Raw genomic sequence first — 20,483 nt, 5'->3', positions numbered from 1 at the left:
CACTTGCCCTCCATTTTGTCACTGCCAAGCAGCAGCCTTGGGAGGCATGGGCCGGGGAGCTCTAGGTTTTGTACAGTGGCCACAACAAGCAAAAAAGCTGGAACGTAATAACACTGGGAAAGGGGCCAGACAAGCCTCAGCTTACACTTGGCTTGAGGACTAGATCAAACAAATGCCAAATGACCCTTTTGCAATGGCTTTTCCAAACAAAGTAAGAAATGATGTGGAGATGATGTTCTCATGCTGTGAGGGTCCACAGTTCCAACTCCTTCTCTGCCAAGTCTTGAGCTAGTACTGTAGACTCAGTTCAACTACTAACACTAGTGTAAAATCTTCAGGGAGATTTCTAACAAAGTGGGGAGTAAATGAAACCAAGGAGAATTTATCTAATCTGTTCCTGAACAGTTTTGTGCTGCCATTGTAACACTCAATAATAAGGATGCTGGTCTCTTATGGCCAAGATGGAGGCATAGGTAGATATACTTTGCCTTTTCACACAATCAAAAGAAGGACAACAAGTTTAAAAACAAAAAACAACCAGAACTGCCAGGAAATCAAACTGTATGGAAGTTCACCACCCAAAGTGTTAAAGAAGAAATATTCATTCAGACTGGTAGAAGGGATGGAGATGGGCAACTAGGGTAGAGAAGACAGGGGATCCACATTTGTGTGAGGATATTCCAGAAGGAACAAGTGGGGAGCAAGACAGATAGTGCAATCCAGGTTTCTAGAGCAGGAAAAGAAAGCCTCAAAACCACTGTGTGGGGATTGCAGCAGCGGGAGAAATCCCCAGCCTCATAGGAAAGTTTGTTGGAGAGACCCACAGGGTACTGGAATGTACACAAACTCATCCACTCAGGAGTCAGCACCAGAAGAGTCCAATTTGCTTGTGGATAGTGCGAGAAGTGACCAAAGGCCACCAACAACCAAATAAGCAGCATAGTTCCTTCTCTGACCCTTCCACCACAGACAGCGCCGCAATGCAGCAATGTAGGTTGCCCCACCCTGGCAAAAACCTAAGGCTCCACCCCTTACAATATAACAGGTGTGCTGAGACAAAGAAATATGGCCCAAATGAAAGAACAGATCAAAACTCCAGGAAAATAATTAAGTGATGAGGAGATAGCCAACCTGTCAGATGCAGAGTTCAAAACACTGGCAATCAGGATGCTCAGAGAAATGGTTGAGTATGGTCACAAAATCAAAGAAAAAGCAAAGGCTATGCAAAGTAAAATAAAGGAAAATGTACAGGGAACCAATAGTGAAGGTAAGGATACCAGGACTCAAATCAACAGTTTGGAGCAGAAGGAAGAAATAAGCATTCAACCAGAACAGAATGAAGAAACAAAAGTTCAAAAAATGAGGAGAGGCTTAGGAACCTCAGGGACAACTTTAAGCAACCTAACATCCAAATCACAGGGGTGTCAGAAAGAGAAGAGGAAGAGCAAGAAAATGGAAAACTTATTTGAAAACATAATGAAGGGGAACTTCCCCAATATGGCCAAGGAAATAGACTTCTAGGAAGTCCAGGAACCTCAGAGAGTCCCAAAGAAGTTGGACCCAAGGATAACACACCAAGGCACACCATAATTACATTACCCAAGATTAAAGATAAGGAGAGAATCTTAAAAGCAGCAAAAGAAAAGGAGACAGTTACCTACCAAGGAGTTACCATAAGAGTATTAGCTGATTTCTCCAAAGAAACCTTGCAGGCAAGAAGGGGCTAGAAAGAAGTATTCCAAGTCATGAAAGGCAAGGACCTACATCCAAGATTACTCTATCCAGCAAAGCTATCATTTAGAATGGAAGGGCAGATAAAGTGCTTCCCAGACAACTTTTATTGATGATCATCTACATGCTTTGTTCTGTCAAATGTTTGTAGTTTCTGAAAAAATTAACTATTTAAGTCTTTCTAATCTCTTTAGTAAAGAAATTCTGAAGGAATAATAGAAAATGGGCTTGTTTGTATGGTTTTTAAGTAAAGGAAGATTTGATTAACCATAACCCAAATAAGTGAATGCTTAAGATTAATCAGAATATTTTCAGTGCTGAAACCACAAGACAAAGTGTCAAGTTCAAGGAATTAATCATCACCAAGCCCTTATTATACAAAATGTTAAAGGGACTTATCTAAGAAAAAGAAGGTGATCAAAAATATGAACAGTAAAATGACAGCAAATTCACAAGTGTCAACAACTGAACCATAAAAAGAACAAGAACAAAACAAACCAAGCAAACAACTAGAATAGGAACAGAATCACAGAAATGGAGATCACATGGAGGGTTATCACTGGGGAGGGGGAGGGGGAGATGGGGGAAAAGTTACAGGGAGTAAGGAGCATAAATGATAGGTACAGAATAGACAAGGGGAGGTAAAGAATAGTATGGGAAATGGAGAAGCCAAAGAACTTATATGTATGATCCGTGGACATGAACTAAGTGGGGAGGCGAATGCTGATGGGGAAGGTTCAGGGCAGAGGGGAATAAAGGGGAAAAAATGGGACAACTGTAATAGCATAACCAATAAAATATACTTAAAAAGAATAAGGATACCAGAAAATGCAGTAATATGGGATCTATGAAATTATTCTACAGTGAGGTGACCTAGCAGGCATTCAGGATGTAGGGGGAGAAGATGCTGCTGGGCTAGAATGTTTTCCTCAGAAAACACCAGATATTTAGAAAACATCTGTTTTGTGTTCTCAAAATTCAGAGAACCTTGAAGTATGTGAAATAAAACATGGATTTAAAAGGATCTGGCTAAGATGTCAGCAGAAATGATATGGGAGATGAATGCAATAAAGATTGTAAGAAAACTAAAAATGCAATGCCAAAACTGAAACCTACTTTAAAAGTAGAAAGGACAGATCAATTCAGTCTTAAAGCCAACTACTAACAAGAATGGAAAACTTGAATTATCATTCCAAGTTGTGGAGGTAATAGAGGTAAAAACCATAAGAAGGCTGATCAATAAAAACAGACCAGGGAGCTAACTTTCAGAGCCATGAGACACCCCAATAAGTAGAATAGTACTGGGCACATGGTAAGTGCTCAGTAAATACACGCTGAATGAGCCCATGGTATTCCCAAAGAGGCCTTCAAGAAAGGACACATAAACACTTATCAGAATCATAACAAAAGTAAACTACTGGGTTGAAGACAGGCCTAAGTCTATGGGTCAAAAGAACTTCACTAAGTACCAGGCAAAATTAATGAAAAGAGATCAGTACCTCACCACAGTTTCATGGAATTTTAACACTTCAAAAATAAAGAAAATATATAAGCAGACAAGGAAATAAGCTATTATTACAGAAAGAAAATATAATCTTGCATTAGTTTTTCCTGAAATATCGAATGCCAGAATATAGTAAAAGAATGTCTGCAGGATGTGGGATCAGGGGGCTGGAGGAGTTGTGACCCAAGAATTCTACACTCAGCCAAAGCACAAAGGTGACAGAAAGACTCTGCACATATTCAGAGACTTAAAGTATATGTCACTTAAGTCCCCCTTTTGAAAATAACTTTGAGAGTATAATGGGTCTAAATAGTAACGGAAAAAATATAATAAAGATTAAATTAAAAAAAAAAGAATTTTGAACTAAACACATATATATGTATGTAGAAATACTCTAGTCAATTAAGACAGGAATAAAAATTCCTTAAAAATGGGAAACTTTCATTGTAAAAGGATTAGCAATGAGCATTGGAAACAGTTAAACACAGAATAGAATCAGGTCCAAATAATTTTGGTAAATACATTTGGAAGAAAACTTAAATATCAAGAATAATTCTTTTAAAAAATACACAATAAAAAATAGTTAATTTAATCATAAAAAGCAGGGCCTAAATCCTAAATTACTTCAAAAATTAAACAAAAATCAAGAAGTTGATATAGAAGAGAAATAGAAGAAAGCACAAAGTGTGATAATTCATGTTACATACAATTGGGACAAATACAGTTTTATTCCCAAAAATAATTGCAGAAATAAAAGTTCAATTAGGTTTTTTAAAAACTTAAGCATGCTTGTCTTTTTAAATGTATTTCTTGCACATACAGCATGTTTTTATAAAGATGCCTCTGATTCCTGTGCAGAAAGGGAAAAGACAAGGGTCCAGGGCTGAAGCAGGGAGACTCCTGGGAAGCTCTTGCAATGATCCAGGGAGAGGAAATGATGGTCACACTAGGGGCAGGCATGGAGATGGGAAGAGATGGTCAGATACTGCTGGAAGGCAAGAGGATTTGCCAGTGGACTAGGTATGAGATGTGAGGGAAGGAAGAGTCAAAGGGGACTCTTAGGTATGTGTCCTGAACAGCTGAAAGGTTGGGGTTGCCTCTTGCCTTTTACTGAGATGAGGAGGACATGGGGAGAGCAGGGAGTCAGGGAGCTAGGGCTGAATTTTTAACTGTTAAAGTTAAAATGCCTATTGTGTATGCACACTGATAGGTGTAGATCCCAGCTTCTTTGAAGTACAAAATACCTAATTGTTAAAGGAAATACATGAAATCATTTTTGTTCATAAAAATTATAAAATAACAGTAAATTAATGCCCAAAGTAATAGTTATGTTGCGCTTCAGCATCCAAGAGTACAAATTCTTCTAACAAGAATTATCTTTGTTAGCCCTGGCTGGTGTAGCTCAATAGATTGAATGCTGCCTGAGAACCAAAGGGTCTCTGGTTTGATTCCCAGTCAGGGCACAACCTTAGGTTGTAGGTCAGGTCCCCAGTAGGGGGCGCATGAGAGGCAACCATACATTGATGTTTTTCTACCTCTCTTTCTCCTTCCCGTCCCTCTCCTTAAAAATAAATAAATAAAATCTTTTTTTTTTTAAGAACTATCTCTACTGCGTAGAATTCCATTGTGTAAATGTACCATAGTTTTTTGATCCATTCATTTACTGATGGGCACTTAGATTACTTCCAGGACTTGGCTATTGTAAATTGTGCTGCTATGAACATTGGGGTGCATAGGTTCTTTTGGATTGGTATTTCAGGCTCTTAAGATATAACCCCAGCAGTGAGATTGCTGGGTCAAAAGGCAGTTCCATTTTTAGTTTTGTGAGGAAATTCCATACTGTTTTCCACAGTGGCTGCACCAATCTGCATTCTCACCCACAGTGCCCTAGGGTTCCCTTCTCTCCAAGTCCTCTCCAACACTTGTTTGTTGATTTGTTTATGATGGCCATTCTGACTGGTTTGAGGTGGTATCTCATTATGGTTTTAATTTGCATCTCTCCGATGGCTAGTATTGCTGAGTGTACACCCTTTTCGACAGCATCAATGGAACTGGAGAGCATTATGCTAAGTGAAATAAGTCAGGCAGTGAAGGACAAATACCATATGATTTCACCTTTAACTGGAATGTAATCAACAAAAGAAAAAAGCAAACAAAATATAAACAGAGTCATTGAAATTAAAAACAATCTAAGAATAGCCAGAGGGGAGGGGGAAGGGGACAGTGGGGAGAAGGGTTTTCAGGAACCACTGTAAAGGACACATGGACAAAACCAAGGGGGAGGGTGAAAGCAAGGGAGGGAGGTGGGTTTGGCCAGGGTGGGGTGGAGGGGTGGGAAGAAAATACAGACAACTGTAATTGAACAACAGTAAAAGAATTTAAATTTTAAAAAGACCAAAAAAAAGAATTATCTTTGTTAAATACATGAGTCCCTGATTTGCCTTGCAATAAGAGGTTACTTCAAGAAACAAGGAATTCTTTAAAATAGAAGGATCTGTATCTTCTCTTTTTTGGTTAGTATTATACACCATTTAAAGCAGCTCACAACCTAACAGATATTTAGTAAAATATTTTTACCATCTCAAAATACTGAGAACCTCAAAGAAAAAATTTTTATTGTTTCCATTGATTTATAACTTTGTTATTTTATAAATGTTGTATAAAAATTTATAAAAGTATTGAAATTAATCCAGCATATCTTTTTTGCTTGAATGATACAGATTAATAGCATAAAAGTATACATTGTTTGGATGTAGAGAAATGTTAAAATAATAGGAGCTAATATTTAATTTAAAAAATCATTGATCCCAGGTATCCTCAAACATCTATTTGCATTTATTGCAAATAAATGTACCCAACAACTTTTATTGATGATCATCTACATGCTTTGTTCTGTCAAATGTATATGCTTTCTGAAAAAATTGCTATTTAAGTCTTTCTAATCTCTTTAATAAAGAAATTCTGAAAGAATAATAAAAAATGGGCTTGTTTATATGGTTTATAAGTAAAGGAAGATTTGATTAACCACAACCTAAATAAGTGAACACTTAAGATTAATCAGAATATTTTCAGTGCTGAAATCACAAGAGAAAGTGTCACAAACCACAATTAGTTTTTGTGTAATTTATTCCTACCAATGCTCTCATTGTTGCAGGTGTGTGTGTGTGTGTGAGGGAGTGGGTGTGTTGGTTAGCCAATTATTTCCCAGAATAAGGAATTAACCAGTACACATCATCCTCTGAGCATTTCAATTAGTCTGTGTCCTTTCTTCTTTTTCTTTTCTTTTTTATTGAATTTATTGGGGTGACTTTGGTAAATAAAATTATATAGGTTTCAGGTATACAATTGTATAATACATCATCTGTGTATTGTATTGTTTACCACATTAAATCAGCTCTCCTTCCATCACCATTTATTTATCTCCCTGCACTCTCTCCTGTCTGCCCCTCACCCCCCACCCCTTTGGTAATCACCATTTAGTCTAAGTGTTCTTTATATGAAAGTAATAAAACTGTGTTTCTTTTTTAGAAAATCTGTAACATAGACTTTTCATCAGTAAAACCTAGCTTTATATAAAATAAATTCTCATTAGTATAAACTTATTGTATAATGCAAAACAGATATACAAGAATATTTCATGCAATAAGTATATACAATAAAGAACATGTTTGGTCCTTATGATAAATAAAAACAAGTATTTAGTAAACAAGTATTTTAATGAGTCCCATGAAACCGGAATAACAAGTATTTCTATTCCCATCCTCAGTAAATTTTTAAAGAGCTCCCCTCCAGCTCATTGCCTTCAAGAGTGTTCATGCAGACAGGCCTCTTCTGGCTTGGGTTTCCAAGTACTGGTGGGCTGACTGGGTGGTAGATAACCAATTATTATCTGCTCATATTTACACACAGGTTTTATACCTGAAAACTAACAGATGGTGCTATTATAAAAATGTCTTCGTGCCCCGTAGTTATGGATCAGAAGGCTAGTAAATACTTTCACTTCTCAAAAACAAAAACTGTTCCCGAAAACCTCACTGACTAGCAAAACCAAAAGTAATTCATCTATCCAGAAATAAAAGTAGAAAGGAAGGGGATATACTATATGCCTCCCAGAATGGCTAAATTTTTTTTACAAAGAAGAAACTGTCAATATCAGGTATTGGTGAGGATATAAGCAAATGAAAGCTTCATTATCTGCTCATAGGAATGTAAATTAGAAAAAACACTTTGGAAAACTGTTTAGCAGTACCTACTAAAGCTGATTATGTCCCACCCAACAGAAATACACACCCATCTGTTCCAAAAAATAAGCGCAGGAATACTCATCGTGGCAGTATTCATAGTATCCCCAAATTGGGTACAATACAGCTGTACACTGGATAGATAAACTGTGACGAAATCATACTATCGAATGTTGTTACGGCAGTGAAAGAGAATGAAGTGCTACTACACACAACAACATAGGTGGCTCTCACAGGAACGTTGAGCCACAGAAGCCAGATACAAAAGAGTGATGTGCGTGGGTCACTGGCCAGCAGTGACCACGGAACGCTGCGGATGGCTCTCCAAAAAACACGTGAGAAAAAAACAACATGCACAGAGACAAGACTAGTTTCTGTGGGGAAGTAGGGACAAAATGGCCACCCCCCCACCCCCCCACCCCCCCTCCCCCCCGCAGTGGGGAGCGTGCCGATTTACCGTCCATACCTGCTTTTATTGGGATCATTTTGCATAATAATTCAGGTAAAGTACAGTACTCACTAGGGGGAAGTAAGGAACCATAGAAAACAAGGAACTCTGCTGGTCTATTGAGTCGGGGTCAAAGAGCTGTAAGACTTTGAGGAACAAACTAACTTCCTCCTTGGACCCCTCTCATTCAACTGAGAGCATTCTAAACAAAGAAGGTTTCACAGTAATTTACATATTCTTTCTTAGGCCTGATCACCCAGGGAATCCGCCCTTTTCAGCACAGAGCTGCACCACCCTGTCATTGTTTCAGGCTTAGCTAGAGCAAGGGAACTAAGGCAATAAGGAGATTTTCTCCCAGATGATGAGAACTCAGGCTATGTCAAAGCCGAGGAGTGAGGGTCCATCACCCCCTTTTGCTACAGCCCCCCAAGTCCTTCTTTTGGGGGGCCTCCCAAAGTGATCGTGCCTGTCTTAGGTCATTCCCCCCTTGGGGAATCTTACCCGTCTTTGGCTAATGGACCAAGCTTTTTGGGGTTCAGTTATGAATAAAGCAGCAGAAGCAGCATTCCTGCCAGGGAGATAAGCTTTTGTCTCCTTGCTAGCTTACGGTTCCAAGGGCGTTCCCTTAGCCTTAGCCTAGGCGGGGGTTTCAGCTTCTGATACCAGTCAGGGCGGTTCCCAACAAAAGAGTACATATTGATGATTCCATTCTATGAAGTTCAAAAACAGGCAAACCTCATCTACAGTGATAAGAGTCAGGATAGGGACTTACCTGTGGCAGGGGACAGTCAAGTCCACGAGAGGCCCTGGGAGGCTTCAGAGGTGCAGGGTGGTACCAGGATGTGTTCATGTTTAAAGTTCCTCGAGCTCTGTGCTTAAGACTTATGCACTTTAGTGCAAATATATTATACTTAAATTTGAAAAGTTGACCAAAATAAACAACAAAAGAAATAATAAGAAAGGGATAGCAGTTTATTGGGAAAAGTATATCCTTTCCCTTACACTCACCCCCGATTTTACTAAGTTCTATGTTGGCATGCATAATGGAAACAGAATCTTGAGCTGAATAATGCCTTAAGGGATGCTAATCTAATCGAATGTAGCAAAAGAAGCAACATCAGCATGAGAAAATTAAAACTTAAAATCTTTAGGTTCTTAACATAATGGTGAATCCAGAGACAGCAGATAAACCTAATATTCTAAGAGAATGTAAGTGTTTTATGATTCTTTAACCTCCTTACCAAGGGCAATAACAGGTCCCCTAAAAAGGACCCACTTTTATCTTTTTTACAAATTATTAGCAGGTACACCAAAAGAAGAATTATGCGGTGCTGTTGGGCTAGTTGTTCAACTAGCTTTTGCTGGGTCGTGACTCTATTGCTCTTCACACCTCCTGCCTTTTCCCCCCAGTGTCTGTGAAGATCGAGGACCTGCGATGCCCTTGCTATGTGCCTTTAGTCTGGAACACTTGTCTGGAAAGGATATAATAAGGCAGGGTTTTGTAAACCTCTATAAGGAGTTGACATTTGTTCCCTTTATAGTTTTGAAGAGCTGCATTATAATAAATTAACTTTGAAAGTTAACTTAGTTGGCTGGTAAGATTTCTATCTTGCAAGCCCACTAAAGAAATTGAAGAAAAAATTATCCTGGTAAATATTAAATGCACTAGGTTAGTTGAGTCAAATATAGAAATATCTAAAATAGCAAACCATGATTACTCCAAATTGCTATATTGATAGATCTTTATCAATATATTTAGAGAATATTCCACTGAAAATTATATTTAGATAGTACTCCTATCTGATGGGCATAAAACATGCAATTGTGGTATTGTTTGGCAGTTTTAAATTTAAATCTTAGGAGTACAAAATAATGTCATGGAATGCTTTCCTGGATATGACATTTAGCAAATTGTATCAGTTTTGTAATGTGGTCATTTATTTCTGTTGTTTCACTCAATTATGTCCATATGCTTATTAATATATTTAGGTACTCTTCAAAAAATACATGTCCATACCATAAGCATTTATCTGTTGATATATAGTGAACTATTAAAAATTCTAATGTCCTGAATATTGCCTAACATCAATAGCAGGCTAGCTTAAAATAAACTTAATTAAGACAAAGGTCAAAATAAACATGGAATGACTATTTTCTAAGAAATTATTTTCCCATAATTTGTTGCACTTAGCAGATAATTTTCCTATTTCTATTATTGACAAATAGATTTACTACTGCAAAAAACATTTTTCCATCACTTTTTAGCATTCTTAAATCAACTTACCTTTTAAAAGCTTTCAAATTGGAGCCAATTCCCAGTTATTCAAAAAAATATTTCTGTCATTACATTATGATGCAATTAGGAACAGGCAAGGGGTAAAAAACTAATTGGGGAATCTTTCTCTTAATAGAAGTTATTTTCATTACTAATGAAGTGTAGACTGCTATGCTTCAAACAGACATTCACAGACAGTACCCCTTGCTTTGCAGATGACTGAGACCCAGAGAATCTTAATAATTTGCCCACATTGAGCCAAGACTAGAATTCTTACATACTGTATCCTAATCTGACACTTTTTCTACCACAATCCATTCTTTGTCTTGATCATTGCATTCCTGAAACAAAAATACATTCTGCACCATAAACTGTTATCATTATATTTATATCTAGATTTTTAAAAAACAGACTTCATTTTTTGGACCAGTGTCCAAAAGCAAAATTGAGCAGAAAGCACAGAGTTTCTATATATCTCCTGCCCACACCTCCACACAGGCATAGCCTCCCACGTTATTAACATCCCCCAGTAGAGTGGGACATTTGTTACAATGGATGAGCCTAAATTGACACATCATTATCACCTAAAGTCCATAGCTGACATACGGTATGGTTCATTGTTTGTATTGTGCACTCTATGGATGCAAACAAAAGAATAATGATATGTATTCATCATTATAGTATTATACAGAGTATTTCACTGCCCTAAAAATCCTCTGTGCTGCACCTCCTCATCCCTCCCCCTGGCAACCACTGATCTTTATTCAGTCTCCATAGTTTTGCCTTTCCCAGAAAGCTGTATAGTTGGAATCTTACAATATGTCGCTTTTTCAGATTGACTTCTTTCACTTAGCAATATGCATTTAAGTTTCCTCATGTCTTTTTCCATGCTTGATAGATCATTTCTTTTTAGCACTAAATAATATTCCATTGTCTGGATGTACCCCAGTTTAATTATCCATTCACCTACTGAACGGCATCTTAATTGCTTCCAAGTTTTGACAATTATAAATAAAGCTGCTATAAACATCTAGGTGCAAGTTTTGTGTACACATAAATTTTCAATTCTTTTGGACAAATACCTAGGGAGTACAATTGTTAGGTTGTATGAGAATATGTTTGGTTTTATAAGAAACTTCCAAACTGCCTTCAAAAGTGGCTATAGCATTTTGCATTCCCACCAATAATGAATGAGAGTTGCTGTTGCTCCACATTCTCACCAGCATTTGGTGTCAGTGTTTTGGATTTTGACCATCTAATAGGTGTGCAGTGGTATCTCATTCTCATTGCAATTCCCTAGTTACATATGATGTTAAGCATCTTTTCATATGCTTCTTTGCCATCTGTATATTTTCTTTGGTAAGGTGTTTGTTCAGATCTTTTTCCCATTTTTTGGATCAATGTGTTCATTTCCTTATTGTTGAATTTTAAGAGTTCTTTGTGTATTTTGGATAACAGTTTTTATCTGTTATGTCTTTTGTAAATATCTCCTCCCAGTCTGTGGCTTGTCTTCTTATTCTTTTGATAGATTTTTTTAGTAAGATGAAGTTTGGTACATATTACATTTTGGGGGAGAGTAATGGCTGTGGCCATCACTGTGAAGATGAAGAGATCTCCGCACCATTTTATTAGTTTATCTGAGGTAGGGAGCAAGCTTCAGAGAGAGACTGGGTCTTTGCTAGTGCACTTCTATGTGGTAGTTTTCAACAGCATTGCACAGACCACTTACGTTCCCCAGGAATCCTCCGTGTCCCTTTTCATCAGCACGTGGTCTGTGGGCCAGCTATACCGAGGAACTTGCTAAAAATGCAGAGTCTCAAGTACCAGCCTAGGCCTACTGAATTAGGAATTGAATTTCAATAAGATCCCCAAGTTATTTGTATGCATATTAAATTTGAGAAGCCCTGCTCTCCATAACCTGTAAACTGGTCTTAAGAAAGATATATTTCTTAAAAGTATAAAATGAGCCCTGGCTGGTGTGGCTCAGTGGATTGAGCACCAGACTGCGGACCAAAAGGTCACTGGTTTGATTCCCAGTTTGATGCCTGGGTTGCAGGCTGGGTTCCCACTTGGGGAGGCATGAGAGAGGAAACCAATCACTCTTTCTTGCACAATCATGTTTCTCTCCCTTTCTTTCTCCTTTCCCCTCTCTCAAAAAGTAAGTAAATAATCTTTAAAATATATATACATATGATTTTTTAATCCCTTTCAGAAAAAAAGCTTATTTCTGTTTTTTCAGACTGTAAAAGTCACAAGTTATATGAAAATTGGAAAAATAAATCAATAGAAGAAAAAAATATCACCCATAGTTCCATAACTCAAAAATAACCATGATTATTATTGTTTTATTTGTTTTCTCCTACATATTTTTATATGTATGTAATATACTTGCATATACATTGAGATAATTCTGTATAAACATGCTTTCATTTCACACTTTTATCACTTAACATTTTACAGGAAGCAGTCAACTTTCATTCAATAAATTTTTATTGAACTATGTGTCAGGCACTGTTCTTAATCTAGAGTGACATAGGGCTCTGACCCATGACCCTTACTTTCTAGTAGAGCAAGTAGATAATAGATAATACATTTGCAAGCAGTGATAAGTATAAAGAAAGTAAAATAGAGCAGTGAGCTAGAGAGTGACACAATGCTTTATTTTTTCTTTTTTTTTAACCCACACTCATGATCCGGACCTCTGTGATTCCTTTAGAATTGGCAGTGTAATCTCTAGTCTTATAAAAAACTGTAATATTTTTTCATTATATTTTATTGTTTATACTATTACAGTTGTCCTGATTTTTTCCCTTTTGCTCCCCTCCATCCAGCACTCCCTACTCCCTCAAGCAATCCCCACACCATTGTTCATGTCTGCAGGTCATGGGTGTAAGTTCTTTGGCTTCTCCATTTCCTATACTGTACTTTACATCCCCATGGCTGTTCTGTAACTAACTATTTGTACTTCTTAATCCCTTCGCCTCTTACCGATTGTCCCACACACCCCCAATCTGTTTATCTTTAACGTTTGGCATTTTAATTATAATGTGTATTGATGTAGGCCTCTTTGCCTCCATCTCGTTTGGGATTCTGTGCTTCCTGGACTTGTGTGTCTATTTCCTTCACCAAATTAGAAAAGTTTTCTTTCATTATTTTTCAAATAGATTTCCAATTCCTTGCTCTTTCTCTTCTCCTTCTGGCACCCCTATTAAACAAATGTTAGATTGCTTCAAGTCCTACAGACTGCTTACACTATCCTCATTTTTTTGGACTCTCTTTTCTTCTTGTTATGACTGGTTGTTTTTTGCTTCCTTACATTCCAAATCATTGATTTGATTGTCAGCTTCATCCACTCTACTGTTGTTTCCCTGTAAATTGTTCTTTATTTCAATTAGTGTATCCTTCGTTTCTAACTGGATCTTTTTAATTCTGCTGAGGTTCTCACTAAGCTCTTGAGCATCCTATTAACTAGCATTTTGAACTCTGCACCTGATAGATTGCTTATTTTGTTTAGCTCCTTTTTCTGGAGTTTTGATCTGTTCTTTAATTTGGGCCATGTTTCTTTGTCTTCTTATTTTGGCAGCCTCCTTCTATGTATTAAGTAGAGCTGCTTTGACTCCATGTCTTGGTAGTGTGGCCTAATGTAGCAAGTGTCCTCTAGGGTCCAGTGGCACAGCCTCCCCTGTCATCCAGGCTGAGTACTTGAGGTGTGCCCTGTGTGTGGGCTGAGTACACTCTCTTCTTGTAGTTGAGCCTTGATAGCTGTTGGCACATCAATGGGAAGGGTTTACCCAAGCCAGTCAGCTGCAACAACTGGCTGTGACCACTGACCATCAACCTGCACCCTCCATGGAGAATCAGCTGTGGTGGTGTTATAACATGGTCTGTAGCTGTCCACTGGGTGCCTTGGCCCTGGGGTTTCCTAGGTGGCACAAGCCAAGATCATCCCCCACCTATGTTTTGCCCATGGCCACCCTGCCTGACTTATAAAGCAATCTGAGATGGCTGCTACTTGTGCTGGGCTTGGAGATTTCCAGGCAAAGCCAAGCTGTGAATCTAGGCTGCTGGTTCTGGGCCTGGGGCTCACTGAGGCCAGCTGCTACTTGTTTGTTCATTATGGAATAGCAGCTCGGGTGGGCTGGTAATTTGGGTGGGGTGCAGTCTCTGGGGATCTCCAAGGCATGTCAAACAGTGTTAGCCAGGTTGATGGAATTTTAGATAGGATGCCAATCTGCCAACTCTGTGGAGGGAGGGCCCAGAAAAGGGACAATGGCCTCTGACCAAACCAATGCCAGACACTTCAGCCTCCCCATGCATGCCACTGGTACTACTCAAGCTACCTTCCTGACACTGGAGCTCAGAGAGAGTCTGAGTAGGTGAGTCCATGTGTGGGTTCTTTAAGAGGAACTGCTTGGGGGTCTACCAGTTTCTTCCACTAACTCAATCCCTGCTGATTTTGCAGCCAGAAGTTTGGGGGACTTACCCTTTCTGGCACTGGAACCCTGGGCTGGGGGGCCTGGTGTGGGGCTGGGACTCCTCACTCCCAAGATATCCCTCCCAAATTTTTATCCACCACATGTGGATGTGGGAATAGCCAGGTCTATGTCTGTGCCCTTCCTGCTAGTCTGGATGGTTGTGATTTCTTTAATTCCATAAATGTCAGACTTTCATTCAACTCAATTTCTGTCAGTTCTGAGTGATAATTGCTCTATATTTTAGCTGTAATTTTATTGTGGTTATGCAAAGAGGCAAGCCATGTCTGCCTATGCTGCCATCTTGACCAGAAGTCCAACACTGTGATATTTTCTACAGTTAAGTATTTGGTTACACTGAGAGTTACATATAGTACTTACATGTGACTGGAAATTCAGTAGCTTCCCTTGAACTTTTGGGCAGGTGTATAGTGTCTGAGTGATTATTCTTCATGGTAAATGAGTCAGTCTCCCCAACTTACATTAACTTTAAAAATACTGTGATCTACTTTTATGAAATGTAGAGGTTTCTCCTCTCTTTAATTTCAAGGCCTGGCCCGTGACATGCAGTCCTCTACGCATATGTCCTCCTAACAAATTTAAACCCAGATTCCTTCTGTGAGGGAATTATACCTCGTAGATCTTAGTGGAAGTGCAGTAATTTCTGCAGCAAAAATCCTCCTTCACTTATATTTGTATCCTAAGGCTCCATGTCTTTGCTTATTATTCTAATGCTCTATTTTAGTGTCATGTTTCTTAATCCATTTAAATTAAGAATTAGGAATTTTAGCTCAAGTTAAAAGTCAATTCTCTGTGCCACCAGTGAAAAAATTCAGTGAGATGGTATCTGTTGTGCTCAGCCAAGGTCATATGTATGTCCTCCAAGCATAGCAACCAGGGCGCAGCTAATCCCTCTGCCTGTTACCTTGGCAAGTGTCTTATGCCATCAATTAGTAGATATCTTCGGTTTTCAGAAACATTAAAGTATGAGGAAGGGAGTAGAATTATTAGTTAGAAGTTTGGCATTTTATATTTTTACTATGGTGAAATGGTGGGGGTTTTAACTTATTTTTACTACAGTTGTGACCTGAATTAAAAACCACAGAAAGTACTTAATCTGCAGGCATTGCTATGGTTCTTTATGAGGTTAACACATCACTGGTTAATAAAATCAATGTAGGATCTAGTGGAATTGGGTGGGGAGTCCTCAGGGTCATTCCCTTGCCAATGAATTGATAAAACTTTGAAAATCAATACTTGATAACAGCGGTACAGCTGTTACATGCCATGTCATGTACTCTCATTCCAGTTCTAATCCCATATTCTTCTCTTACTCAGCTCTAGAATCCTGCTTCCATGCCACGTTGATGGCAGCTGACTACTGCTACTACTTTCCCTTGCACTCTCTGCAGTGCTCATGTTCCCAGCCTAGACTAATCTGTGAGAGTCTGTCCTCACCTATGAAAGGCATTGGAAGCCTGTGCTCTGCTGATAGGTACCTCCAAGAGTCATAGAATCTCAGGATTGGAAGGTACCTAAATGCTCATCCACAATAGTGTTTGCAGGCATACAGTATCCTAGAAGCAAGACATCAGGAATAATTGGGAAGAGGAGGAAATCGGAGCTGGGTCCCAATCACTGTTGCAGGAACAGCTAAACTTAGGCTGTCTGATCCATAGCCCACTGAGAAAGGATTTTGGGAGACTCTGCTCATCCCTTCCTCCTGCCACATGTGGCTGTGCATTTTACAAAGTTACACAAACTCATTGAGCTATGCTCCAATGAGTCCCATTTTCCTTTGAGATCATGGGGGTCTTGCCAAGAACATACCAAGAACATATGTCAGGAAAGAACATACTCCCAGGGGGTACAAACCTGGCAGTTCCTGGAATTAACTGCCAACCAAACTGAATATGTTTATGCTGGCACTTAGGAGTTTTCCTCCTTTTGTTTCATATTCACATTAATATATCTGTATTCAAATATGGTAATTTTGTACCTGTTTGCAGCAAGCATGTTAGGAACCAGAAAACAACACATATAGCACTACCCAGAGTTTTGTGGTGTGGGCTTCTTATTTTAGGGTTAGTCTGTCCCTAAAATAGACACTGGCTGCCTGAAGGATGACATGGTATTTTTTCAGTGACAACACTGTCATACTGCCACCTTGAAACAGTGATGGAAGCGTGCTTAGATTAATGTGTACTTGGTTGTCTTTATTATGTCTCACCTGACAATGATGATGATGAAGAAACCAGCTAACACAGGTTGCCAGGCTCTTTCTCAGCTAATTCCATGTAGTAGCTCATATAACCGTCACAAATAACTCATTAAAGTAGAAACTAGTGTTTTCCTTTCAGAAACAGAGACACTGAAATGCACCCTGGCTAAGTAACTTTTGAGGTCAGACATCTGATCATGGGGAAGGGAGGATTGGAACCGGGCTGTCTGACTCTAGAGCACATGATCTTTACTACGTGAGCATGCGTAAAAATCTTTTAGCTATTCCTTCCACTTGTTAAAATAAATATAATCCCTGGCTATTAAAATCCTATGCCTTGACTAGGATATTATAATTCTTTATTATTTAACTATCATCTTAGTCCACCTGGCATAGCTGTAACTTATTGTGGGAAGGTATTACAGGGAAATGCCATTTGATTTTGCAGTACGGATGGTCAGTGAGACATGTGGACTACCAAATGTTCACACACTGCTGTTTTCAGCTGTTCCCATTTGCACTGTAAGTCACAGACACTTGAATAACAACTTCTTTCCAAAATGAAGAGTTCTGAAGATTCTCTGTACTTGCAGACAATGTTAACAAGTTCAAGCTCATTGTTTTGCTACCTAATACATTTTCTAGGAGTACGCTGACCAAAAATCTGTAAGCAGTGCATCACCATTACATTTTCAGATGTTGCACATTTCTCAGTGGCTTCATTTGCATGCTGTTTTCCCATTAGTATGTGCTCTGGGACATTTCCCATTAGTATTTGCTTTATCATTATTCCATATGTTAAAACAATTAAAATTGACATAATCTACACAAAAGGCATTTCTTTGTCAGCAGAGCAGAAATCTGTTCATTTATGAAACTGCATTTATGCAGAACCATTACTTTTTTAAAAAGATCCTGGGTATGTTTCCTGTTGACCCTGAAGAACTAATTAAAATAAGGATTGCTGTGTGTGTGTCATTGCAGGCTAAAGGTAAAGAAAGACAGTGGCTAAGACACCAAGCTACTGGGGAACTAGATGATGCCAAGATCATTGATGGGCTGACTGGAGAGAAAGCCATCTATAAACGCCGGGGTGAGCTGGAGCCACAAGTAAGTAACGGTCAGCTAGTCACCTCACATCTGCAGAATTTGGCCTTCTCCACAGACAACCGCTTTCTTCAGTTTCTGTCCTTGTCAAAACACCATGAACCTTGAATATATAACCAAGGAAAGCATTGTATTAAAAGAATTAGAAAAAACACAACTATTATACTATTTATTATATTATTCAAAATCCAAGCATGAGTCAAGAAACACCAAGCAGTCATGCTCAAACTGAGCAATTTATGGAACAATTAATAAAAAGAGTATTTATGCAACTAAGGGTGGGGTTGAGGAAAGCCAGACAGGCAGTGTGGGATCCCGACAGCAGAGCCCTAACCCACCCCAGGTCTGAAAGGCACAAAGGGTGAGAGCCTGCAGAAGACAAACCGAAAGGAGCTGTGCCCACAATGGAAGGAGAGCTCGCCCGTGGGCCACAGCAGAGAAGGGGCTGAGGGAACAAATATCCCACCCTCACCCTCTGACCTCCTGCCAGTGCCTCCCATCAGCAGAGCCCACCTGGAAGCCAGCAGCCAAGAGACAGGCTGATGCTTCCCTGCAGATCAGCTCCCAGGACACCAAGCAGGGTGCTCTAGAGGGGACTGAATACCCTTGGAGCCTGTGAATCCCAGAGGCTCGTGTGAGTGAAAGCACCAGAGTAGTCTTGGTGGTTTTCTTCTGTTACTTTAAAGATCTGTATCCATCCTATGAAGAAAATTTCAGAAAATGAATTTTCCTTCAAATAACTCTAATGTAAACATATGTAAATCTTTAGATGGTCTAATATTAAAATATTTGCAAAACAATGGCAATAAAATGAACTATTGAGTTTCTTGGAAGCCCCTGTGGCATCCTATGCCCCTGAATAATCAGCACTGTGAAATAGCCACTGAGAGCTGGGGGCACAGTGACTGGTAGGAGAGGGAGTCACATACTCCACATAAAAGTTTATTCAGGGAGGATCCTTTGGTAGTTTGGGGAGTTCATACTTCCATGTCATTGGTATGAGTCAACAACTGCTTTCTCTACTGACTCATTGTGGTCAACAAATATGTTTAGATGCGCTGAAATTATGAGTAGTCGTGGAAGCATGTGTGGTACTCTTCTTAATCTGGGCAGACTCAGCAAGTTTTTAAGAAATGTACTGAATTTGTCTCAAACCATTACACTAATACCCATAGTATTTTCTTCAAATTACGACTCTGCTCATTAATTCTCATATCTGTCAGCAAGTATATAATAATAGAATAGTCTGGAATTTTTCTTCTTCCTTTTTTCTTATAAGTAAAGTGACAAATATACTTTTGCTTTTGATTCTGCAAATTGGCAGGCATGAGTCCAAAATCAAACTGAAACTCATGAGGTTTCATAATTGAATTGACAGTTGTTGCTAAATGGCAGTAAGGTGCTACTTTTATGCCTTTAACTGCCAAGGAAGTAAAGAGAAGTAGTAATTCAGTAACTGGAAGGAGGAGAAAACTGAAAGCCTGCTAAACACAAAAGACTGAAGAAATATTTTCCTTCAGTTCTTTGCTAGACTCATTCTCACAGAACCTTGTTTTGGGAATCTGGCGTGTTGTTTTTTTTTTTTATGGACTCTGTGGAAAATGATTTTCAAAGCATTACACAAGGGTACAAGTAAAATTCATGTGGGCTTCCGAAATAGTTCAGTCTTGCTAGAGTAACTGAGTCTAAGGGATGACATGAGAATGACATGTTAGGGTTCATGTCTGCCCAGGTTATTATTTTAAAGACAGCGTCAGCTTCAGTAAGGCAGTTTTACTAGGCTAGGTTGGGTCTTGACAGGACCCTATATTCCATAGGAAGATCTTTCCCATATGGTCCCACTACCAGCACAAGTCTGACATTCCATTTAGTGAAATACAGTTGGTAGAAGCCTTTCCCCCTGCCTCATGCAGCACCGAACCCATTGCTTACCTGCCTGCCTCGTGGCTGGTACTCTGGGCCCGTGTGAGGGAGATCCCCGGAACAGCAGCCAGTGATGGTTTTCTGGTTCACAAGACCATTCTTCCCTCCCTCAGCTGGGAAGCCCCCAACAGAAACCCAAGCGTCTGCGCCTGGTGGTAGATGTGTCTGGCAGCATGTACCGCTTTAACGGGGTGGATGGACGGCTGGAACGCTCCATGGAGGCTGTGTGTATGGTAATGGAAGCCTTCGAGAACTATGAAGAAAAGTTCAAGGTAATGGCATGAACTAAGGATAATGAGAGGCATCACTGACCACGTCTGCCTAAGACCCAGTCCCGACTCAGGGCATGGTGGTGGGTGGTTGTAGTCTCCACCCAGAGTGGACAGATATCTTCACCTTCTCATCAGTTCATGTATCACAGAAAAAGTGAGCCTCTGGTTTTGTCTACTCTAATAATCAAAAAATGGTAACACCAGAATTTGAAGGAACACTGCACTTCACAAGTTATGTGATGTTAGCCAAAGTGTTCCAGGAAAACAACAACAACAACAAAAACAAGCA

At 39.2% G+C, this 20,483-nt stretch overlaps 1 protein-coding gene across 2 annotated transcripts in view; it reads left to right on the top strand.

Moving 5' to 3' along the window:
- VWA8 (von Willebrand factor A domain containing 8) overlaps positions 1-20,483 on the top strand; it is a 417,525-nt gene that overhangs the window by 375,663 nt on the left and 21,379 nt on the right. For both annotated transcript variants that reach the window (XM_028526305.2, XM_036011319.1), the window contains 2 exons: positions 17,877-18,002; positions 20,036-20,194. In XM_028526305.2, the coding sequence (XP_028382106.1) occupies positions 17,877-18,002; positions 20,036-20,194 (285 nt within the window). The remainder of the gene's footprint in view (positions 1-17,876; positions 18,003-20,035; positions 20,195-20,483) is intronic.

The sequence above is a fragment of the Phyllostomus discolor genome, chromosome 11 (assembly GCF_004126475.2).
Source record: "Phyllostomus discolor isolate MPI-MPIP mPhyDis1 chromosome 11, mPhyDis1.pri.v3, whole genome shotgun sequence".
Classification (NCBI taxonomy): domain Eukaryota; kingdom Metazoa; phylum Chordata; class Mammalia; order Chiroptera; family Phyllostomidae; genus Phyllostomus; species Phyllostomus discolor.
This window is presented reverse-complemented; position numbering and strand designations above follow the sequence as displayed.